Raw genomic sequence first — 20,858 nt, 5'->3', positions numbered from 1 at the left:
AAACTCCCTTAAATTCATGACTCCACACTTAATAGCCCATGCCCATTAATTTGATGTAACGAGGCATGCCACCCATAATAGATTTTCAATGTGACCACAGCTTAAGTAATGTGCACCGGTATGCGCAATATGTACAATGGAAAAGTCACCATAATCTAATCCCATGTCGGCGCATCCGGTCCAAACTTGCGAAAAGGTAAATAGTGGTGAACTATCACTCATTATCTTAATCCTCTTACACACTCCCGTATTAAAATATACAAACATGTAAAAGGTGGGCCACAATCAGTCCATTTCACATCAACGTCATCGTACAAATGAAGTTACCCAAAAGTCTAGATTCCGATAAAATAACGTTACATGCTCCAATACCACATCTTCCATGAGTGAGAGAGAGAGAGAGAGAGAGAGGGAGAGAGAGATAGAGTATGATCCTCACAAGTGAAGCCCATGATTTAGTGATCCACACCATTGGTCTTTTGGCCCGCCATAGATGTACCGTACCCTAAAAATTCCCTTAAAAGAGCAATCCTAAACCTTTAAATTCGTGACCTGCAAATAGACGGTTAGGAATAGAAATGGATCCACGGTCCACGTTCATCCCAAAAATGGCCAAGATTAGTTGGATCTACAGATCCAGGAGATTTATTTTATGGGCATGGTCTGGATGACTGACCCACCGGCTCAATTCAGCAAAATGAAAGGCCCAAAATCTCACTGCGAGATGTGCAGCAATGGTGGTCACTCAACTGAAAGAAAGGACAGACTGATGGCCAGGATGATCCAATCTTGGAGATCTTCATCGTACAGCCAACTAGTAACGGGTCCCAACAGACCAACCATCTGGATCACTGAGCCATAGGCCCCACTTGTACCAATTGAAGACGTAAGTAGGATCATATAAATCCTCGAGAAAGAGAGTAGAAATAGTTAGTAAAAGATGGAAGGTCCAGAGGAAAGGAGAGGCTGATACTTGGGTGCAATCTTTAGTCGCTTGACGCAATCTACGAACTCCCTGCACCGTTCAAATTCCCAAAATCAGCTTTCTTAAACAAGGGGAAGATTGTGGGCCCCCTTAAAACAGAGATGGGCTGGATACCACACATCATGTGAAGTGGCCCACTGGAGAAATGACAAGGCCATTCGCCCATGGATTCATTGAACGTGGACCAGTCCACACTCATGACCCGCACTTCCTATGGCAGTTGTAGGTAGCCCGTGTAACAAAAACATATGGGGCCCACCAAGATGCCCGTGACATCGACTCCATCCATTGCATCTGCCAGCTCATGTTAAGGCATAAGCCCAAAATTCTAGCTGATAGATAAGTCAAAGCGAGCCACACCATAGATTGCAGTGTATGGGGACGCCAGCCATTGAAACCTTCCCGGGTCCACTATGATGTTTATAGGCCATCCAAACCATCCATAAGGTGATTCCCAACAATATGAAGAGGGAAATCCAAATATCAGCCAGATCTAGAACTTAACTGGGCCTAAGGTAGGTTTCAACGGTAGGCATCTCCATCCCCACCATTTCTTGTTGTGTGGTCCACCTGAGTTTTGTATTGGCCTTATTTTTGGGCCCCTGTTCGGACATGAGCGGGCGCTAATGGACAGACAGTGGATGTCACACGCATCACTGCGGGCCCCACTGCTTGTTGTGGCCCGGGCTCAATCTATAAATTTTTGGTCCCTGACGAGTGGTCCTTCTTGATCCTTCGGCTGGGGTGGGACACATGATGAGTGGCTAGGATCCTGCACATATGCCTCACTGCCCATTTGCTCGCCCTTTCCATATCTCCTGCCACCAACGGCCTCAGTATGCCTCCTTCCATTAATTTAGAGGATCAACCCGATGATTTGTGGAAGCGGATTGCGCCCTGCCCGTCCGTCCAAGCAGGGATCTGTGGGTCCCACTGATGTACGTGTTTCATCCACACCGTCCATCCGTTATTGCCAGATCATTTTAGGCTTAAAAACCCAAAAATGAGGTAGATCCAACGCTCAAGTGGATCACACAGTGGAGATTGGATGCTCACCAATAAAAACTTCTTGGAAGCAGCAGAAGTTTTGGATAAAGCTGATACTTATGTTGTCCCTTCATCCAGACCCTTTGAATAGGTTGGATAGCATATGAGCGGAAGTATCAATAATTAGAGGGAAACAAATCAATGAACACCCAGGAGATATGCTGCACCGTATATTGGGATCCAACCAGGGATGTAGCGATTGCTGTTTGATTCCGTACAGCATGGCCCACCTCCCACTGTATCAGCTATTTTGGTTGCTTGTGGTTGGCCCATGCTGCAAAAGGGCGAATCAATATCCACTGCATGTTGTGTTGTGCGGCTTGTCTCCCTACATCTTATGATCACTGCCTTGGGTCCATGCGGTACCAAGGCCCATCATCATCTCGGCTACACAAGTGTTTGATAAAAAAAAAAAGAGGAAGAAAAGGACCAACTGCCTTTATAAAAGAAATGGGCCCCACAAAATTGAAGGGACATAACAGGGCAGCATTTCATGTGGACAAATGAGATGTGATACCAGACATAAGTCTAGCCGTTGATCAGATCAAGAACCACTTGCCCACTGGTTTTGATCCGGTTGTTGGCATGACTTATAACAATTTGGTCCATTCATTATTCAAAATTGGGCCCGATCAGGCCATATGCCCAATTGCAGATGAGATCAAGGATGCAGTTGGATGGTTGTGGTGAGGATCATGCTGCAAATGTTTTTTCAGTCCGCAATATGTTCAACGGTCATGATCGTAGATTTACGACAAGATTCTGCAAGAGCATACTAGCTGTGCCTTTTCAATCAGACATGGATTGCCTAGAGACATGGTGACCCAGCTCTGTGGGGTCTGTATATGTTCTGTTCACACCGTCCACCAGTTTTGCTAGATCATTGGGACTAAAAATTAGGCGGATCCAACCTCTTAGGGCCCACCATGGTGTTTATTTGCCATCCATCATGTCCATAGGGTCATGTAGATTTGGATGAAGGGAAAACACAAATATCAGCTTGATCCAAAACTTGTGGCCCCCGAGAAGTTTTCAATGGTAGGCGTTAAATCCCAACTGTTTGCTTTAACGTGGTGCACTTGAGCTTTGGATCTGCCTCATTGGGCTCTTGCTCTAAAATGATCTGGCAAAATGGATGGCCTGGCGTGGATAAAAACACCTGCATCATGGTGAGCCCTACAGATGCAATCCGTGTCATTTTCAATCTAGCTCATGGCCACACTAGTGGTCCATCAGGCCCACCGGCATGGCAGGCACACGTGTGCAGGACCTCGAGCTCTGCCAATGGCTACATGTGTGCGTGTGGCCAGAAATCAGATGCCTTGCATTCTGCGCCCATGCTTAAGAGTGGCCAGACTGGCTAGACATGGACCTCACCACACGTCGCCAATCACGTAGTGTTTGGATTCCAAATCTTGGTTGAGGGAAAGAAGAAAATGACAGTTAGAACTTACTTCCATGGGACATCGCCGACCATCCTCCAATTCTCATTTCTGTCCTTGTAAAACAAGGAAAATGCTGACTCAGCTTCCAACAACCGCAACCCAGATCCACAATGCCGGCCTACAACAGAAAACCACCTTCAGTCCCACTATCATGGTCATCCCACCTAATCCAAGTCGATTTGGATTCAACAAGACCTGATCCAGTTCAATACTGCGAGTCACCCCTGACTTGGCCAGTCGGACTGATTCAGCCCCAACTCGGGTGAGTCCAGACTCAACTTAGGACTGAACGAATCAATACAGTCCAGCGAGTCTTTTAACCATGACCCCTACATATAATGGGGAGTTATAGGATATTGGGCCTCAACAAACATATAGGCACAAATTTCAGATCTCTAGACCATTGATCTGATGGGCCTCACCATGGATGGGGAATGCATCCAAATTCTACCAGATTGGAATATCCAAACCCTTCTGCCAGTAACCTGTTTTCTATTGAATGTGGACTGTTGCTGTATTCTGGTGCTTAACTGTATGGTTATTATCTACCAATCTAGGAGATTTTTGGGGCATCCTGCATCGAAGGTGGGGCCCATCTATAACAGTTGGAAATCAGGGAGATCTGTGCACCTACCAAACATTTCTTCCAGTTCAAGTGCGAGGCTGGAATAATTAGCGTGGTCAAAGATGCAAACTTTCCGACCGATGACAACGCCTTCCATGTTAACCTTCACGTAAGACCACCGCTCCTTGCTCTGCACTCCTTGTGTTTCATCATCATCATCTTCCGGAATGGCGGGAGGGCCGATATCAGAGCTTTTCAGGAATGGATGCAGCTGAGGCCAAGCCATCAGCTCCCCATATTCACTTGGATTTAGAACTAACAAAAACAACAACATAATAGATTTGATTGAGAGACACAAGGAGACTAAATCATAAGATATACATTGGTACGACCCATTGCATAAAAATCACACCTATCGGATGATCCTATCCCTAAGAACATTGGCCTTAATTTGTCAGATAAGCATGGGATAGTTAGGAGCATCTGATCAAAGTGGTTCCTAAGACCAGTCAATCCAAGGTGAGCCCACCTGAACAGATGGCTCAGATTGATGCTTGGGCTATTTCGTAGTAAAAGATCTGGACCTTCAAATTCTCAGGGCAGATGTGGTTTTCTCATGGTGGCCCATGATGAGGGGGACCAAATAAACTGTCAAAGTCAATTCATTCAAAGCGGCCATGTAACAAAATGCAACTCATAGCAGTGGACCATTTCTCATAACTAATTATTAAATTAACGGTGATAATATGAAAACGCCAGAAGAGGACAGCGAATATTCAAAAGAATGAAAAGGACAATGAAATCATACGGCGTCCTGATGGGTGATGGAAAGATTCTTGTTGCAGAGAGGTGCTAAGGCTCAGACCGAGATCGATATCTTCTGCTTCTGACCGCTGATAAATGAAGTCCTGAGCCATGGTGTTATAATCCATATGAACAGCAAGAAAAGGACTACAGGTTAGTACAGGTGCACTTGTACATGCATCTATGCCAGCCCACATATCTATATATATGGTTACAGTGAAAAGAATCAATATACATGCAAATGCAGGCAACTGACAGAAATGAAAAGGGTGGAACCCACCGATAAGAGACTGAGGACTTGTGCCCATCACCAATCATGGAGGTCTGCTTATCTTCTGCTACAAACAACATGCAGGAACCCCAACTTCTCCATAAATAACATGTGGCCACCAGGAACAAGGGATGGCCTCCAACTCCACCCGAAAGAGAGTTTTGGCTCCTGCAACCAAACATGCCCTGACAAAGGATTAGCTTTTTGTTTTGAGTTATAGAATGTAGTAGAAAAGAGAAAGAAAAGAGAGAGGAATTGCTTCAACTGGGCATTAATGTTCAGTAGAGACTCATTAGGAATGGATATTATTGTAAGGTTTTCGGTTTGTGCAAGTGGGATCCAATGTTTCAGTGGGTCCAGACCGTTGATATGATGGGCCCCACAGTGGTTGGACAATGGCCTGACAGTTCTCTTGGTGGGACACTTCTAATCCGTGGATTGATTGACTGCAAATAGACACTTGAGAAGAAATGCAGTAGTAGCTGTCCACATTCAACTGAAAAAGGCGAAAGATTGGATGGCGAGGATATTCCAGTCCGGGCTGGGGAGACTTTTGGCGAACGGTCCATCCACAGAGGATCCCATCGTTCCAATTGTCTGGATCACTGAATCATGGACCCCTAATGTAGGATACGATGCAAATTTTGTATACAGTCCTGACTTTGAACAAGCTAGTAATCCATTATCTCTAGCAGCCACTCAAATTACAATAAGATAACAGGAAACCACTTCAGTTTATCAGCCAACATCAGAAAAATCCATCTGCTGAAACTCTCAAGGGAATTCCCATTTTTCCATCGGAAATATCTGCAACAAACGTGGAACATTAAAAGAGTATATTTTAATAATTTTAGAAAATAGAAAAAGTACATGTCGAGACAAGCAACGCAAAACAACAGCCTGTTTAATAATATCAAGCAACGAGCCAAGAAGGCCCATGCCTAGAAATATTTCATCCTTACATTACAAAATCTGTGATTGACATGGAATCACTAACAGCTCTTTTTTTCATGAAAAAGGGAGCCACTTAAAACAGGCCCATCACAACCCTCACAGCTAAGACTTGAAATATAACATCCTCCACTAACTAATTCTTTTTCATGGAAAAATGCCCATGTCAAACAGGCCCACCACAATCCCACAGCTAAGATCTTGAAACATATCATCTGCTGTCAATCCTTGAATAAATCTTAGGAAGGAGAGACAATATTAGATCCTTGCATTGTTGCAGCCTTTGCTCTTAACCTCTCCATGAATGATGGATTAGCTTTGAGCCTCTCTTTGACAAAAGAAGCTCGAGTCTCCTCCACCAGCTTGTTTGCTTTCCCCGCATCCTCGATCAGGGAATACAGAGTCCTCAGGCAGTCCTTTCTGTTCTCTTCCCGATGTTCGAATCTTTTGAAAGAAAAAGAAAATGAGAAAAAAGGATAAGAAATTAAGCCAAAATTAGGGGTACCAGAAAGAAAGGAAAAAAAAAAAAAACTAGGTATGTATTGTTCTTTCCATTTCCAATAATAAAACTAAGCAAGCGGATGATCTGAACTTATAAAAGAGGAATGGAAAAGATTCGGGTTTATACGGCCATGGTAAAGGAGAATTATATGGTCCTGATGCATTGGAGAATTATATAATCCTGATGCGTCGGGATCCAGGCTTGTGCCTCAATGATCCAGACCTTCATTAACAGGTTCTGCCAATCACAAGGTATGCCCCAATGACATCTTTGGTCGGAAGATCCTAGCTGAACAATATCCAATAAAAATAAAAATGCAGCAACAGCACAAAAGGGAGACACATTGGATAGCTGGACCTTCCAATCTGGATGATTGTTGGGGCCTTCCCTGTCCATGGCAGAGCCAATCTGATAATCAACATTATGGATCAACAAACCATGGGACCCACTGGTTTGGACTAAGCACACTTGGATGCTACTCAAGATGCCACAACACTCAATAATTCCTACATTATGTCCTTCTGTCAGAAATCAGCATGTTACCAACTTGAGAAAGTGCCGTGACGGGTATCACGTGCTTGTGCATTTGCATTCAACATACCTCTCACTGGTTATTGTAAGTTCATCTCTTCCAGGATGGTACCGCTTTCCAACCACTTCCCTTAGTCGGCGGAAAGCATGCTTCGAAAGCCCAAGCTCTTTCACAGTGACTGAAAGTTTCACCTTCCTGTTTTTCGGGTGCCATGCATCTCCACCAGGAGCAAAGACTACACGTGTTTGCCACCGCAAGATGGGCCCCTCACCAGGTGGGTCGTCTAGGTGCTTCTTCTTGGATGCCTCAGAAATCTCATCATCCTCGGGAGGCTGCTCTGCTGCCATCATCTCTCCGCATTCTAGCACCATCTTATCCTCGAACTCCTTGAACAATTCATAAGCTTTCTCGGGTTCAATCTCTCCTCTCTCACACATATCCCCGAGCTCATTGAACTTGGCTTCCACCTTTTCCTTGATCTCATCTGAAAACATGGTAAATTTTTTGAAAAATTAAAAAAAAATTAAAAAAATAAACCACAACTCAACCATAAGAGGTAAACATGTGAATGCTGAGCTCTCACTTTCTTTTTTTTTGAAAAGTAATGCTGAGCTCTCACATTATCACAGCAATTAGCACACAAATACATGAATGGAAGTGTCCAAGCTAAAAAGCGATGTTCAATAGCAGATATGGAGTCCAATTCTATTTTCTGTTTTTTATTTGAATTGGGAGAAGCCATCTGAAATCTAAATGGTCATTTAGGACAAGGGGCACAAAGAGGCAACTTAAGGTTCTGATGCATCAGGATGTGTAGCGACTTGAATCTTGATGCACTGATCCATATGAGTGGAGCCATGGTTTTAGATAGTGGTTTTTGGAGTGCCACTCGTCTGGGAGACTGAAACTGGTTCGACTCACCCCCACATTCTGATTCTGTCCTTTTTATCGCCTGTTTCACTCTGGTGACCTGCCCTGGACCCGACCGAAACTGATACAACTCAGCTGAAGATATTTGGAACCTTCTTTGGAGGCCATTGTTCTGTGATCCAGACCATGATAGGCCCCACCATGGATGGGGATGCCCCAATAATATTCCAGATTGGAAGATCATAGCTATTCAGTCTTTCACATCTTTTCAAACATTTGCTCTATTTCGCTTAACCATCTATTTATTGGCTACTGATAAAAAAAGGTTAGGATCTTCCTATCTAGGATATCTTGGGGCATCCACAAACCAATGTGTAGGTACCATCATGTACAGTTGTGGATCCCACTTGCACATTGACTGGGAGCATCGGCACACCAAACACATCCTATAATTCCACAAAGCATTAGATGAATTACAAAAGAAAAAGAAAAAAATAAAAAATAATAATAAAATCCGTATCCTCAGCCTCAGGTTGGCATTATGGCACAAGAACTAAATTTGAGCACAATGTACTAGGAACACGCTTCAGCAAGCATTGAAGATTGCGCCAAAAGACTGTTGAGCATGTTTTTTTTTCTTAATACCAAAGTGGTTAAAATAGTACGCAAGATCTGGTTTTGTTCATTTCTCTGCCCACAGGAACTGCAAAAGGTCGTTTTTAAGTTTTAGCATTTCGTGCATCAATGTATACATTTCAATGTCCATAGCTCCATACAAGACCGCCAATCATGATGTTTTATCATCATACCAGTTGCTTGTTGGAATTGTTCAGGATTCATCTCTAAGCCGCGTATTGGGGTGTAGTTTTTGGAAGGAAACATAGATATTAGAATCGAAGGGCCCGATTTAAAGACTGCATTCTGCGTTAAAATCAAGAAATATTTGAATTCATGAGGACAGATAAAGGCCTTTCAAAAGGTTTCGCCTCTACCGACCTGAAGTAAAAGAGGAAGTTCGAAGGATAAAGCAGCTTAAGAAGGAAAACTGTTCATTTATTTTCTCAGTGTAGAATAGGATCCTCAACCTGCAGGAATCCACAGTGTGGTTGTGCAAGTGGATCTGTTGTCCAACGTTGGATGGAAGATGCCCCAAAATTCTGCTTGATAGAGACAATCCTACTTTTCTTTTTCTGGCCTGCAAATAGATTATCAAGAAATGAAACACAGCAAATGTCCACACTCCACTGAAAGAGGCCCGGGCCCACGATTGGTGGCCAGGATTGTTAGTTCTGGGAGACCTTTGGGACAAGGTCCATCTGCAACAGGTCAGTGGTCTGATCACTGTACCAAGGGCGCACTTGTACAGATTGAACATGCATTCTGCATATCCTGAGGTTGAGAATATGATATAATTCCTCAAAAAACGTATATGAACTTTAGTTGCACAAACCATGAGCCGATTGGGTGCAGCAGCAAGGGAGCAGCTGTTCTAAAAAATGTCAAGCATTAGCACTGATAAAGCAGGATCAGGAAGTGAGATTTTGAAGTGGTGTGGGTATAGGAAGAGTGACTCAGAAGAAAGAGCAGGAGTGGAGAATTAAATGTGGCAGCAGAAGTGGAGAAACAATTTAAATAAAAGGTACCTGCAACAAAGATATCATCGTCCGCAACAACAACAACATCATCATCATAGCCTTGCCCCAACTATCTGGGGTTGGCTATTTTGCCAATCTCTTGAAAGTGAAAATTTCATGAATGCTTAGAGAAAATTCAACAACCAGCTTCCCACCTAGCATCAACCCCTCGTTCACCAGGGCTTGGGCTTGAATGGCGTATGGGATTGGATGGCATATCACTTCCACGTGGAGTTTGCAAAATAACCTAAACCACCAAGAGCAAGAATAGTACTGAAGGTTTTAAATGCTCCCATACTTCTGGCACTCAAAATCTCTATAAAGTCAAAGGCTGAATCCTCAGAGGTCATGTTTCAAGGAGCAAGAACAGGATCATCTCTTGGGCTTCAATTCTATGCTCATTTGTGGGTTGTAAAAAGGGGAATGTTTCTGGGGATTACATTAGTGTTCTGTGAGTTTGATGGTTGACCTGCAGGATGATGCCTCATCATCCCATTTGCAGCCTCTTCCTCGACCAGTGGCACTGGTTGCTCGTCCCAACTCTTGTGGCCTAACAAGCCCATTCAACTAGTGAATCCCATTTCATTATTTTGATTTGGACAACTTTTTTTTTTTATGATGACCAGTGTTCGAGTTGTTGACGAAATGTCGATATTATCGCCGATAATATCAGTGTTGCTGGTCTAGCGATACCGAAACCCCATTTTTTCATTTCTCTTCGGATTATCGGCGAAATATCGGAGATATCGGCGAAAATCTTGGTTTATCGCCGACAATATCGAGATTATCGCACTGTAGCTACAATCTCGGTAAGAAAACCCCTCTTTCAAAAAATCGGAAAAAAATCAGAACTGGGAAGATCTCCTACCTGTTGATCGGAACTCGGAGCTCAGAAGAACGCTTTGATCAACAGCGCCGGTTGCAGACATTCCCCCCTTTCTTCGGCAACAACCCTCTTTCAAAAACCCCCTTTCTTCGGCGGCAATCCCTCTTCCATGAAATTTTTGGTTTTTTTTTTTTTAAAGAAAAACCTTCCAGCTCGGAAGATTTATATGGAAGCCTCGAGCGCTGATGCGGTTTGGCTAGTGACACTGCCAGGTGGCTAGTCGCAAATGCTATGTGGGGCCCACCATGATCTATTTGTTTTATCAACACCGTCCATTCATTTTTAAACGTCATTTTAATCGTCTGTCTCATAAATGAGATTCATCAGAATCTCAGGTGGACCACACCATGGGAAAACAATAATGATTGAACGTCTACCATTAAAAACCTCCTAGGGCCCACTATAACGCTTATTTGACATATAACCTCTAGATTAGGTCATACGGAACTGGATGAAGGAAAAAAACAAATATCAGCTTGATCCAAAACTATTGTAGCCCCAGGAAGTTTTTAATGGTGAGAGTTCAATCAACGCTGTGTGGTCCACTTGAGATTTTGATCCACTTCATTTTTGGGTTCTTAGCATAAAATTATATGTAAAATGGATTAGACGGCATGGATGATACACATACATCATGTTTGAGGTCCACGGAGCACCGACCACTAGCCATTGGCTAGTCGCAGGGAGTATCCAATCTGTTTGAGGCAGCGGATTGCGTAGTAACCCCTACGCTTAGCGAAACTGAGTAAACTCTGTGAGGCCCACCATGATTTATTTATTTTATCCACTCCGTCCATATATTTTAACAGATAATTTTTGGCCTTTAGGCAAAAAATGAGGCATATCTAATGTTCAAATCGACCACACCATAAGAAACAGTTGAATTGAATGTCTACCGTTGAAAAATACTTGGAGGGCCACAGAAGTTTTGGATCAAGCTTATATTTGTGTTTTCCCTTCATCCATGTCTGTATGATCTTATGAACAGGTTGGATGAAAAATAAACATCACTGTGGGGCCTAGAAAGGTTTCAACGGTGGAAATCATTATCCCCACTGTTTACAGTGGTATGATCTACTTAATCTTTGGATATGAATCAATTTTGGGCTCAACCCCTTAAATTAGATGGAAAAGACGGATGGACAGCGTGGATAGACCACATACATTCAAAGTGGGCCCAAATGAGTGGTCACTAAATCTCCACTATTTCCTCTCGTGCGGCTGCCCTGAGTTTTGGATCCACATGATTTTTTGTCTGATGTCCTAAAATGATCTAAAAAAACAGATGGACGGGGTGGATGCGTCCCAGTGCAGGAAAGAAATCCCCGGCTAGACGCGGATTAGCTACTGACAGGTTGAGTAGCGTGACTCACTACCGAGGTGACGTCACCAACTTCTGTAGGCCCATGATGTATGTGTTGTATCCTCACCGTCCATATATTTTTCCAGACCATTTTAGGGTATGAGACCAAAAATGAGGTATATCCCAATCTCAAGTGGACCACATTACAAGAAATAGTGTTGAATGAACATAGACCATTAAAAACTTTTTGGGGCCCATAAAAGTATTGGATCAAGATAATCTTTGATTTTTCCCCTCATCTTGGTCTGTATGACCTAATCAACAGATTGGATGTCAAATAAACAGTACAGTGAGCCTTAGGAGGATTTTAATGGTGGATATCCAATCACTATTGTTTTCATGTGGCGCGGTACATTAAAGATTTGGATCTGACTCATTCTTTACCTCATACACTAAAATGATATCTTCAAATGGTTGGACAATGTGGATACAAAACATAAACCATGGTGGGCCCACAGAACCGCTAGATGTGGCTTCAACAGCAAGTCTCGCTACTCAACCCATCGTAGCTAAGCCGCGTCCCTACCGACTCGAGTACATATGTGTTTGCGCACTGAGTAAATTATGTGGGGTCCGCTATGATTTACATATTTTATCCACTCCGTCCATCCATTTTAACAGATAATTTGAGGGCTTTAGCCCAAAAACTAAGTATATCCAAATCTCAAGTGGACCTCACCATGGGAAACAGTGTGAATTGAAATGATACCGTCTAAAACTCCATGGGGGCCACATAAGTTCTGGATCAATCTGTTATTTGTGTTTTTCTTTCATCCATGTCTTTGTGATCTTATGAACGGGTTGGATGACAAATAAACATCACTGTAGGCCCTACCAAGGTTTCAACAGTGGAAATCATTATTACCAAGGTCCACTTGGCCAGAAATGTGTATTTTTTGAATTCATTTACTTTTACATGTCTTAATTATTGTAAGCTTGCATTTGTATTATATAAACTCTTTGGTTACTATTTGAGTGATTTCTTACGACAATGCATGCCTTTTAGCCCCCATTAAATGGAAACTTATTATTTAATGCATTCTTTTTGTAATTTTTTCATTCCTGAATATGTAAATATGTGTATTTAGGCATATCCTGAAGTTTCACTGAAATTCCATCATTTTCTCCATGTTTCCCCATTTTTCCTTGCATTTCCGGTTATCGGCGATATTAAAACCTATACTTATAACTAGAAGTGGGCAACTTGTGCCTGATCCAGTGGATCCGACCCGACCAGACCCGACTCGGTACCGTTCCGAACAGAACCGACGGTCTGATCGGGTCTGATCGATTTTGATCGGCCAGATCCGATTTAATTTCGAATCAGGTTCGGATAGCACTCTACCCGGACAGATCCGGTCTAAATACCCGGATCGAATGGATACGAACCGACCTGAACAGACCTGACCCGAAGAGGTATACCCATAAATACTATTTTTTCCCCAAAACCTAAAACTCTTTTTACCCTACCCGTTTTTTCCCCAAAACTCTCCCGCCCGATAGAGAGAGAGAGAGAGAGAAAAACTCTCCCGCCCGAGAGAGAGAGAGAGAGAGAGAGAGATAGAGAGAGAGATTTACACATTTCCAGTTGCCGCCGATGAAGAACTTTCTGCCCATCTTTTTTCTTCGGTGAGACTCAGAAGAGAAGAAGATTCGAGTGAGAGAGAGAGATCTTTCTCAAAAAGGACCGAAGTGCGACCGGCCGACCGACGCTCGCGTTTTGCCGCTCTGGCGACTCCAGATTCAGCCACTTCGCGGACCCGGTTTGGCGGGTGACCCAACACCTGCCAGCAGGGATGGTAATTTGCCGACTATGCCACCTGATGAGTCAAATAGCCTGATTTTTTCTTATAATTTTTAGAAGAAAAAAATTAAAAATTGATAATTTGCTGACTATGCCATAATCTGGCCGTATATTTCTAATAAATTTAATTAATTCATATTCTAAAATTATAATTAATTAGTGCTGTTTTTTTAGTATGTATTTTAATATATTATTTCAATGTTTTTAATATTTGAGAGGTTACAATTTACTACTAAGAAGGACACACAAATTTATGTGGCCCATCTACCATACATACGATTCCACAGCTTGATGATCTGGACAATACATTTGTGGGTCCACATAAATGGACCACTGCAACAGATTGTACCGATTGGATCAGCCCAAATGGCAGCTTTCAGCCTAAGGTGTGGTTTGATTTTTGCACAACGGTTCACCAACCGATGCTGAGAACCACTGAATGGTCCATACCTATCACCAACCAATGAGCACCATGTTGTGGAATTTGCGCGGGACACGATTTTGGTTGGCCTCTCTTGACACATTTGTAGGCAGCAGCTGATGTCAAAGCTCTGTGGGGCCCACCATTAAAATGCAATCGGATCCGAACCTTGCAAAATCCGATCCGACTCGGTTTTTCTGACCGAGTCAGACTCGGATCGGTTCAGACCAGCACGTGTTCAGGTCTAACCGAGTCAGCTGACCCAGACTCGGTCCCGGTTCTGTCCGAGTTCGAGTTGGGACATATAAAATCCGGACCCGGTCGGGTTGGCCCAAATCCGAGTCGACTCGGTCCGATGCCCACCTCTAGCCGTCGAGCTCCTATCCTCTTGGAATGGAAACTTGTAGCGATACCAACAACTCGAACACGAATGACGACAGAGTATCCCCGCCCCATTTGAGGTGAGACTAATCCTTGGGGATGCACGCAATCACCTACAAACCATGTGCATCAAGTAATCCTGGGGAGGGGAATTGAACCCGTGTCTGTGGGGAGCACAACCACGACACTTGCCGCTCGCCCAAACCCTGTGCGGGTTGATTTGGACAACATAATACCTTCAGAATTCTCATACATTTTGCAACTCGCAATAGCTACCCTTAGGATATTCAATATTGTCGGAGTAATGATCCTAATGAATGTAGAACCCCTCAATCATGCATGTCAGAGAAGCGTATGCTTTTTGGTACTTGGACAAAATGCACCTCGAAAAGGGATCTAGAAGACACTGACCTCTAGATGAAATTTCCCATATCAGGAAAAAAAATCTCTTCAATCAATGTCATAAGATTGTTCCCTTGAGTTCCACATGTATGGCTCTGTATAGCCTTTTGCAATCTTCTACTTAAAAAGTAAAACCAAGGCTAAAGCTCATTGTTCCTCCCATAATACATTCTCAAATTATCTCCAACAAATAAGAAATACTAAAAGTGAAACTTAATAGAAGTCCAAATCTCCCAGGAGTCTCCCTATATACTCACCGTAGTGCACTTTCTACACAACCATATTGATGGGGACATCACGCGCCCACGCATGCCCCCCCTACGCACATACGCAAGGGGGAGGAAGGGCCCCACCATCGATCTGGATCAATGACGATGTCCAGGAGGGCCTCCTAGTTAGAGGATTGCGTTTTGGTTCGTTGAAGTAGACTCGATAATCATGTGAATCCCACCATAGGTTCTCATGATCGTGGCCCACTATTCTAATTAATATAATACTTTGAGTTTTGCCTATTATTGTTATTAGGAATATCATGGATAGTTTAGATTGCTTGATTATTTGTTAATTTTGATTACTTCATCTCCAAGTAATAGGTTGCGCACATGGCGCGAGTTTTGTGGTATAGGGTTTTATTATAAATAGGCACCCTTTGTAGTCTTTTTTATTATTGAAGATTAATAAAATTTCTGCGTTTTTCTGCTCCTCTAAATTTTTGAGTTGTGAAGATTCAATTGGGTGTGAAACCCTCCCTTCCTCGAATGGCTGACTACCGTGGTGCGAAGTCACACCTATCCCGATTCGCCCCACCTTCTACCATGCATATTTCTCTTCTCCTACAATCGTCTACGCTTCAAATTTATCCTCTATTGCAGGAGTTTTTCTCTCTACAACAGATTTCCAGAATCTAGCCCTGTAAGAGGGTTGAAACTTCGGCGGAGCACCACGCACAGACCGTGCATCGAATCAGGCTGAAATTTGGAGGTTTTGTGGCCCTCCCCTGGCTGACCAGGGCCAAGATGGTCGTTTTCTGATTTGTGGGCCCCCCACAAGTGCGGGACACCTCCAGCGCACGTGTGGCTGAACCTTCACCCCTGTCCATGCGTGTAACGCTTCTCTGGTTTGTCTCTCTCCTCTCTTTTACCCCAAATCCTTAACCCTAACCCTAAATTACTCAAATCTCCAATTTTATGCCCTTTCTTCAACCTTAGGGTTCCCTGAATTGAAATCTGTGAACCCCTTGGATTGGGGAATTATTTTTATGCATGTGTGGATGAATTTACCCTCCTTTGATTATTGTTTGGTCTATAATTTTGATTGATCCAACCCTATCTTGTGTAGGCCTAGGCCTACATAAATTTCCCTTGATTAAATGCTTGAACTTTTGTGTGGGATATGGAATTTTGTGTAATTGTTTCTGAATTAACGTGATCTAAAGCCTGAAAATCTTGCACATCATATTTAAATTTCATGTCCTGCATCAAATTTGGTATCAGAGAACAAGGTTTTTATAGGGGAATGCATTGCATGTTTAGGATTTAGTTTATTTTTGTCCATTATGCATTAAGTATCATCATATAGAGCTGTTTAGAGGTCTATGATTTCTAATATAAGCTGCTGAATTTTCTGCTATCAGAAAATTCGCATATCTCTTTGCTAGATTTTCCATTGACAGATTCTTTGGACAGATAGGGTACTAGAAATTGAATAGTATTGTGTCGTTTCCCACATATAGAGTCCTATATGAGCATTTAGTCCCATCTAGGCGCATATAGTCATATTAGAAGGTCCTTAAGTTGAGTTAGTAGTTGTATGCCCACACGTACAGGTCGTGGTTTTGGCTTGCACCCTACACTAAACATGGAGCAATTGCAAGAGTCAATGAACAAGCTGACCCAGCAGTTTGAATCTTTGGGTAAGCGCTTGGAACAACGTATGGACCAACGCTTTAAGCGGTTTAATGTGCGCGTTACCCGACCAGAGACCTCCACCGAGTCAAACTCCACCATTGAGGAAAATGCCTAATCTCAGGCAGGTGATCAGGAGGTTAGACCAAGGAATGGAGGTAGCCAAGGAATTGGTCATAAGAGCGCACCCGTGCACCTACCCCACGAGGGACATCATAAACAATATGACCCAGATGTGCAACTCCTCAAGGGAGTTAAAGTAGATGCCCCTACGTTTGATGGCCACTTGGACCCTAAAGCCTTTTTAGACTGGCTGGCAGATATGGACCACTATTTTGAGTGGTATGACATGTCGGATGCTCGTCGAGTCCGATTCACCAAGATGAAGCTTGTGGGCCAAGCAAAGAGGTCTTGGGCTACAGTAAGGTGAAAGAAAGAAAGAGCAAGGGAGCTCCCAATAGTCCATTGGGGAGAAATGAAAGAAACTCTTAAGGAGAAGTACTTCCCTTTCTCTTATCGCTTATAGTTGATTGAAGAATAACATTCTATTCGACAGGGTTCCATGAGTGTTGCTGAATACATTGAGAAGTTCGAATAGTACTTTAACCCGTTGTGAGGTTGATGAGGACCCCGTACTCACCCTTGCTCGATTTAAAACGGGTCTCCATTCTGACATTAGGAGAGAATTGCTCGCCAAAGACATAGACACTATTGAACAGTTGTATCAAGTAGTGTTAGAGGTTAAGCAATACCTCAAAGCATCTATGGGAATACGGTTTGACTTTAGCAATTCTAGTGCTAAGGCCAACCCTTCTGGGGCTAAACCTAACACTGGATACCAAAACAAACCTTCCAACAGTTCTCAGTTCAGGCCCAAGGATGATAAGGGTAAAGAAATTGTCGGGTCTAGTCCACGTAGGAGTGGAGCAACTAGGTGTCTTAAGGTGTCAGGGGTTTAGTTACTTTGCCCACTAGTGCAGCACAAGAGAGGGCACCAAGGTGCTCCTTGTTGATAGGTAAGTAGTAGTGCCCCCAGAAAGTGACGGCGAGGAGAAAGAATATGAGCCAGTAGAAACCCCTAGTGATGAGGAGGGAGCGCAAGAGTCTACGACCTTCACCGTTGTGCGTTGCACCTTTGCTCAAGCCAAGAACACTGACGATTGGCGCTGCAACACGATCTTCTATACTTATGCAAAATGTGGGGAAAAGAGCTGTAAGATGATCGTGGATAGTGGTAGTTACGCCAACGTGGCATCGACTAGCACTGTGAGCCGTTTGGGCTTGAAGCTTAAAGCACATCCTCAACCCTATAGAGTGTCCTAGGTTGATGAAACTTCCATTCCAGTCTCACACCGTTGTCTTGTTCTTATTCAGTTTGGATCATATAAAGATGTGATGTTATTCCCATGGATGTTGGCCATATCATTCTGGGTAGACCGTGCCTCTTGACAGGGATGTTACCATATTTGGTCGTTCAAATGTGTGTACATTCTGGTTCGAGGGCAAGAAGATCAAGCTAAATGTACTGCCACCCAAGAACACGACCGGAAAGGAATCCACCACACAGAGTGGTGTGAGCGGCTTAAAAGAATTGAAAGAGTCGAAGTCCAACTCTAAGCCTCTTCATGTTCTAAATGCCAAAGACTTTGAACAAGAAATGGAGGCGGACTCGATGGTATTCGTCCTTGTGCCTAGGGAGTGTACCAGAGGCTAGTGTAGAGTTGCTCACTGAGGTCATTCAGATAGTGCATTAGTTTCGTGATGTCTTTCATGATGATCTACCAAATGAGCTTCCCTTTATGAGGGATATACAACATGCCATTGATTTAGTCCCTAGAGCGACTCTACCAAACCTCCCTCATTAAAGAATGAACCCAAAGGAGCATGCTGAGTTGAAGAGACAAATTGACGAGCTCCTAGAAAAGGGTTTCATTCAAGAGAGCATGAGCCTGTGTGCCGTGTCCGCCCTTCTTACACCTAAGAAGGATGGCACATGGAGGATGTGTGTTAATAGTAGGGCCATCAACAAAATCACAGTCAAATATCGGTTTCCCATACCACGTCTTGATGACATGTTGGATATGATAGCCAATGCTACTATCTTCTCAAAAATTGTCCTCAAAAGTGGTTATCACTAAATCTATGTATGCCCTGGTGATGAGTGGAAGACGGCCTTCAAGATGAAGGATGGGCTATACGAGTGGCTAGTTATGCCTTTTGGGCTGACTAACGCCCCAAGCACTTTCATGCATGTGATGACCCAAGTATTGAGGCCCTTCATGGGGAAGTTTCTGGTCGTATACTTTGATGATATCTTGATTTATAATATGACCAAGGAACAACCCCTCAACCATTTGAGGCAGGTTTGTGGGATCCTTAGAGCCGAGAAATTGTACGCAACCTAAAGAAGTATGCGTTTTTGTCTAGTGGTGTTATCTTCTTAGGTTTTGTTGTGTCAGTTGAGGGCGCATCAGTGGATCCTGAGAAGGTCAAGGCCATCGTCAATTGGCCTGAACCCCGCAATATTCATGAGGTGCGCAGCTTTCACGGCTTAGCCACCTTTTATAAGCAGTTCATTCGAGGCTTCAATTCCATTATAGCTCCCATCACGGATTGCATAAAAAAAGGGTGAGTTTCAATGGACAAAGGCAGCCTCGAAGGCCTTCATGGAGATAATGGTCAAGATGAACGAAGCTCCAGTCACGCGACTTCCGGATTTTTCAAAAGCTTTTGAAGTCGCATGTGACGCGTTAGGAGTCAGCATAAGAGTACTTAGTCAAGAAGGACACCCTGTCGCCTTTTTTAGTGAGAAACTGAATGAGGCGAAACAAAAATATTCCACCTATGACAAAGAGTTCTATGCGGTAGTGCAATCACTGCGCCATTGGCGTTATTACCTATTGCCACAAGAATTCGTTTTATTCTTAGATCACGAGGCCTTGAGATATCTGAACTCTCAGAAGAAATTAAACCCTAGGCATGCCAAGTGGGTACAATTCCTTCAAGAGTACACTTTGTGCTTAAGCACAAGGCTGGTGTAGAGAATAAGCTAACGCGTTGAGTCGTCGAGTCGTGTTACTCAATTCCATGAGTGTCGAAGTCACGGGCCTCGAGCGCATCAAAAAAGATTATTTTGAGTATCCAGATTTTAGAGTTGTGTACGCATCGTTGTTAGAGAGTCCGTCAAGAGCTAGCAGTGAGTACTTGATTTTAGATAGATATTTGTTTAGGAGTGACCGCTTGTGCATACTTCGCACTTCCCTCCGCGATTTTCTTGTCTGGGAGTTACACTCGGGAGGGGTCGCGGGTCATTTTGGTCGAGACAAGACCATTGCCTTAGTGGAGAATAGGTTTCATTGGCCAAGCCTCAAGTGAGATATGGCCAAAATTATAGGGCAATACCGTACTTGTCAACTGGCAAAGCGGAAAAAGCAAAATACAGGATTACACACACCTTGGCCAGTTTCATTCATCTCTTGGCAAGATATCAGTATGGACTTCGTGCTTGGACTTTTCAAGACTATTCGGAAGCACGATTCCATATTTATTGTTGCGGACCATTTTTCTAAAATGGCCCACTTCATCCCTTGTTCTAAGACATCCGACGCATCTCATGTTGCCAAGTTGTTCTTTAATGAGGTCGTCAAACTGCATGGGTTACCAAAAATCATAGTGTCTGATCGTGACGTGCGATTCATAAGTTACTTTTGAAAGACACTATGGCACATGATAAATACTAGGTTCCAATTTTCTTCTGCATACTAACCTCAGACCGATGGTCAGACTGAGGTGGTCAATAGGAGCCTAGTGAGTTTGCTCAGATGCTTAGTGGGAGAGCACACCAGGACGTGGGACACCGTACTACCTATAGCCAAGTTTGCGTTCAATAGTTTTGTCAATAAATCTACTAGTCTAAGTCCTTTTGAAGTCGTTACCTGTTATAAGCCTAGGAAGCCTATTGATCTTGTCCCTATGTAACTGTCCCATAGGCCATCAAAGTCTGCAGAGTCCTTTGCGCATCACATTCATTCATTGCATCAAGATATCAGGCAAAAGATCACTACTAGTAATGAACATTACAAATTTTCTGC

At 43.3% G+C, this 20,858-nt stretch overlaps 2 protein-coding genes across 2 annotated transcripts in view; both read right to left on the bottom strand.

Annotated features, from left to right (window-relative positions):
- Positions 1 to 266: 266 nt before the first annotated feature.
- On the bottom strand, positions 267 to 5,799 carry LOC131234332 (auxin-responsive protein IAA32-like). Its single transcript, XM_058231136.1, has 4 exons — positions 4,851 to 5,799; positions 4,112 to 4,357; positions 3,487 to 3,595; positions 267 to 1,015 (listed from the first exon to the last, which is right to left on the bottom strand). The coding sequence occupies exons 1-4, from the start codon at positions 5,152 to 5,154 to the stop codon at positions 931 to 933; spliced, it is 744 nt and encodes a 247-aa protein (XP_058087119.1). The 5' UTR covers positions 5,155 to 5,799; the 3' UTR covers positions 267 to 930.
- A 139-nt stretch (positions 5,800 to 5,938) lies between these two features.
- The window catches only part of LOC131234331 (uncharacterized), a 32,498-nt gene continuing 17,578 nt past the window's right edge, over positions 5,939 to 20,858 (bottom strand). The window contains exons 3-4 of the mRNA XM_058231135.1: positions 7,172 to 7,586; positions 5,939 to 6,512 (exon numbers count right to left, since the gene is read on the bottom strand). Of these exons, the coding sequence (XP_058087118.1) occupies positions 6,308 to 6,512; positions 7,172 to 7,586 (620 nt within the window). The 3' untranslated portion in view covers positions 5,939 to 6,307. The remainder of the gene's footprint in view (positions 6,513 to 7,171; positions 7,587 to 20,858) is intronic.

Source organism: Magnolia sinica, chromosome 19 (genome assembly GCF_029962835.1).
Source record: "Magnolia sinica isolate HGM2019 chromosome 19, MsV1, whole genome shotgun sequence".
In the NCBI taxonomy this organism is placed as follows: Eukaryota; Viridiplantae; Streptophyta; class Magnoliopsida; order Magnoliales; family Magnoliaceae; genus Magnolia; species Magnolia sinica.
The sequence above is the reverse complement of the archived record's forward strand: the minus strand, read 5'-3'. Positions and strand labels throughout refer to the sequence as shown.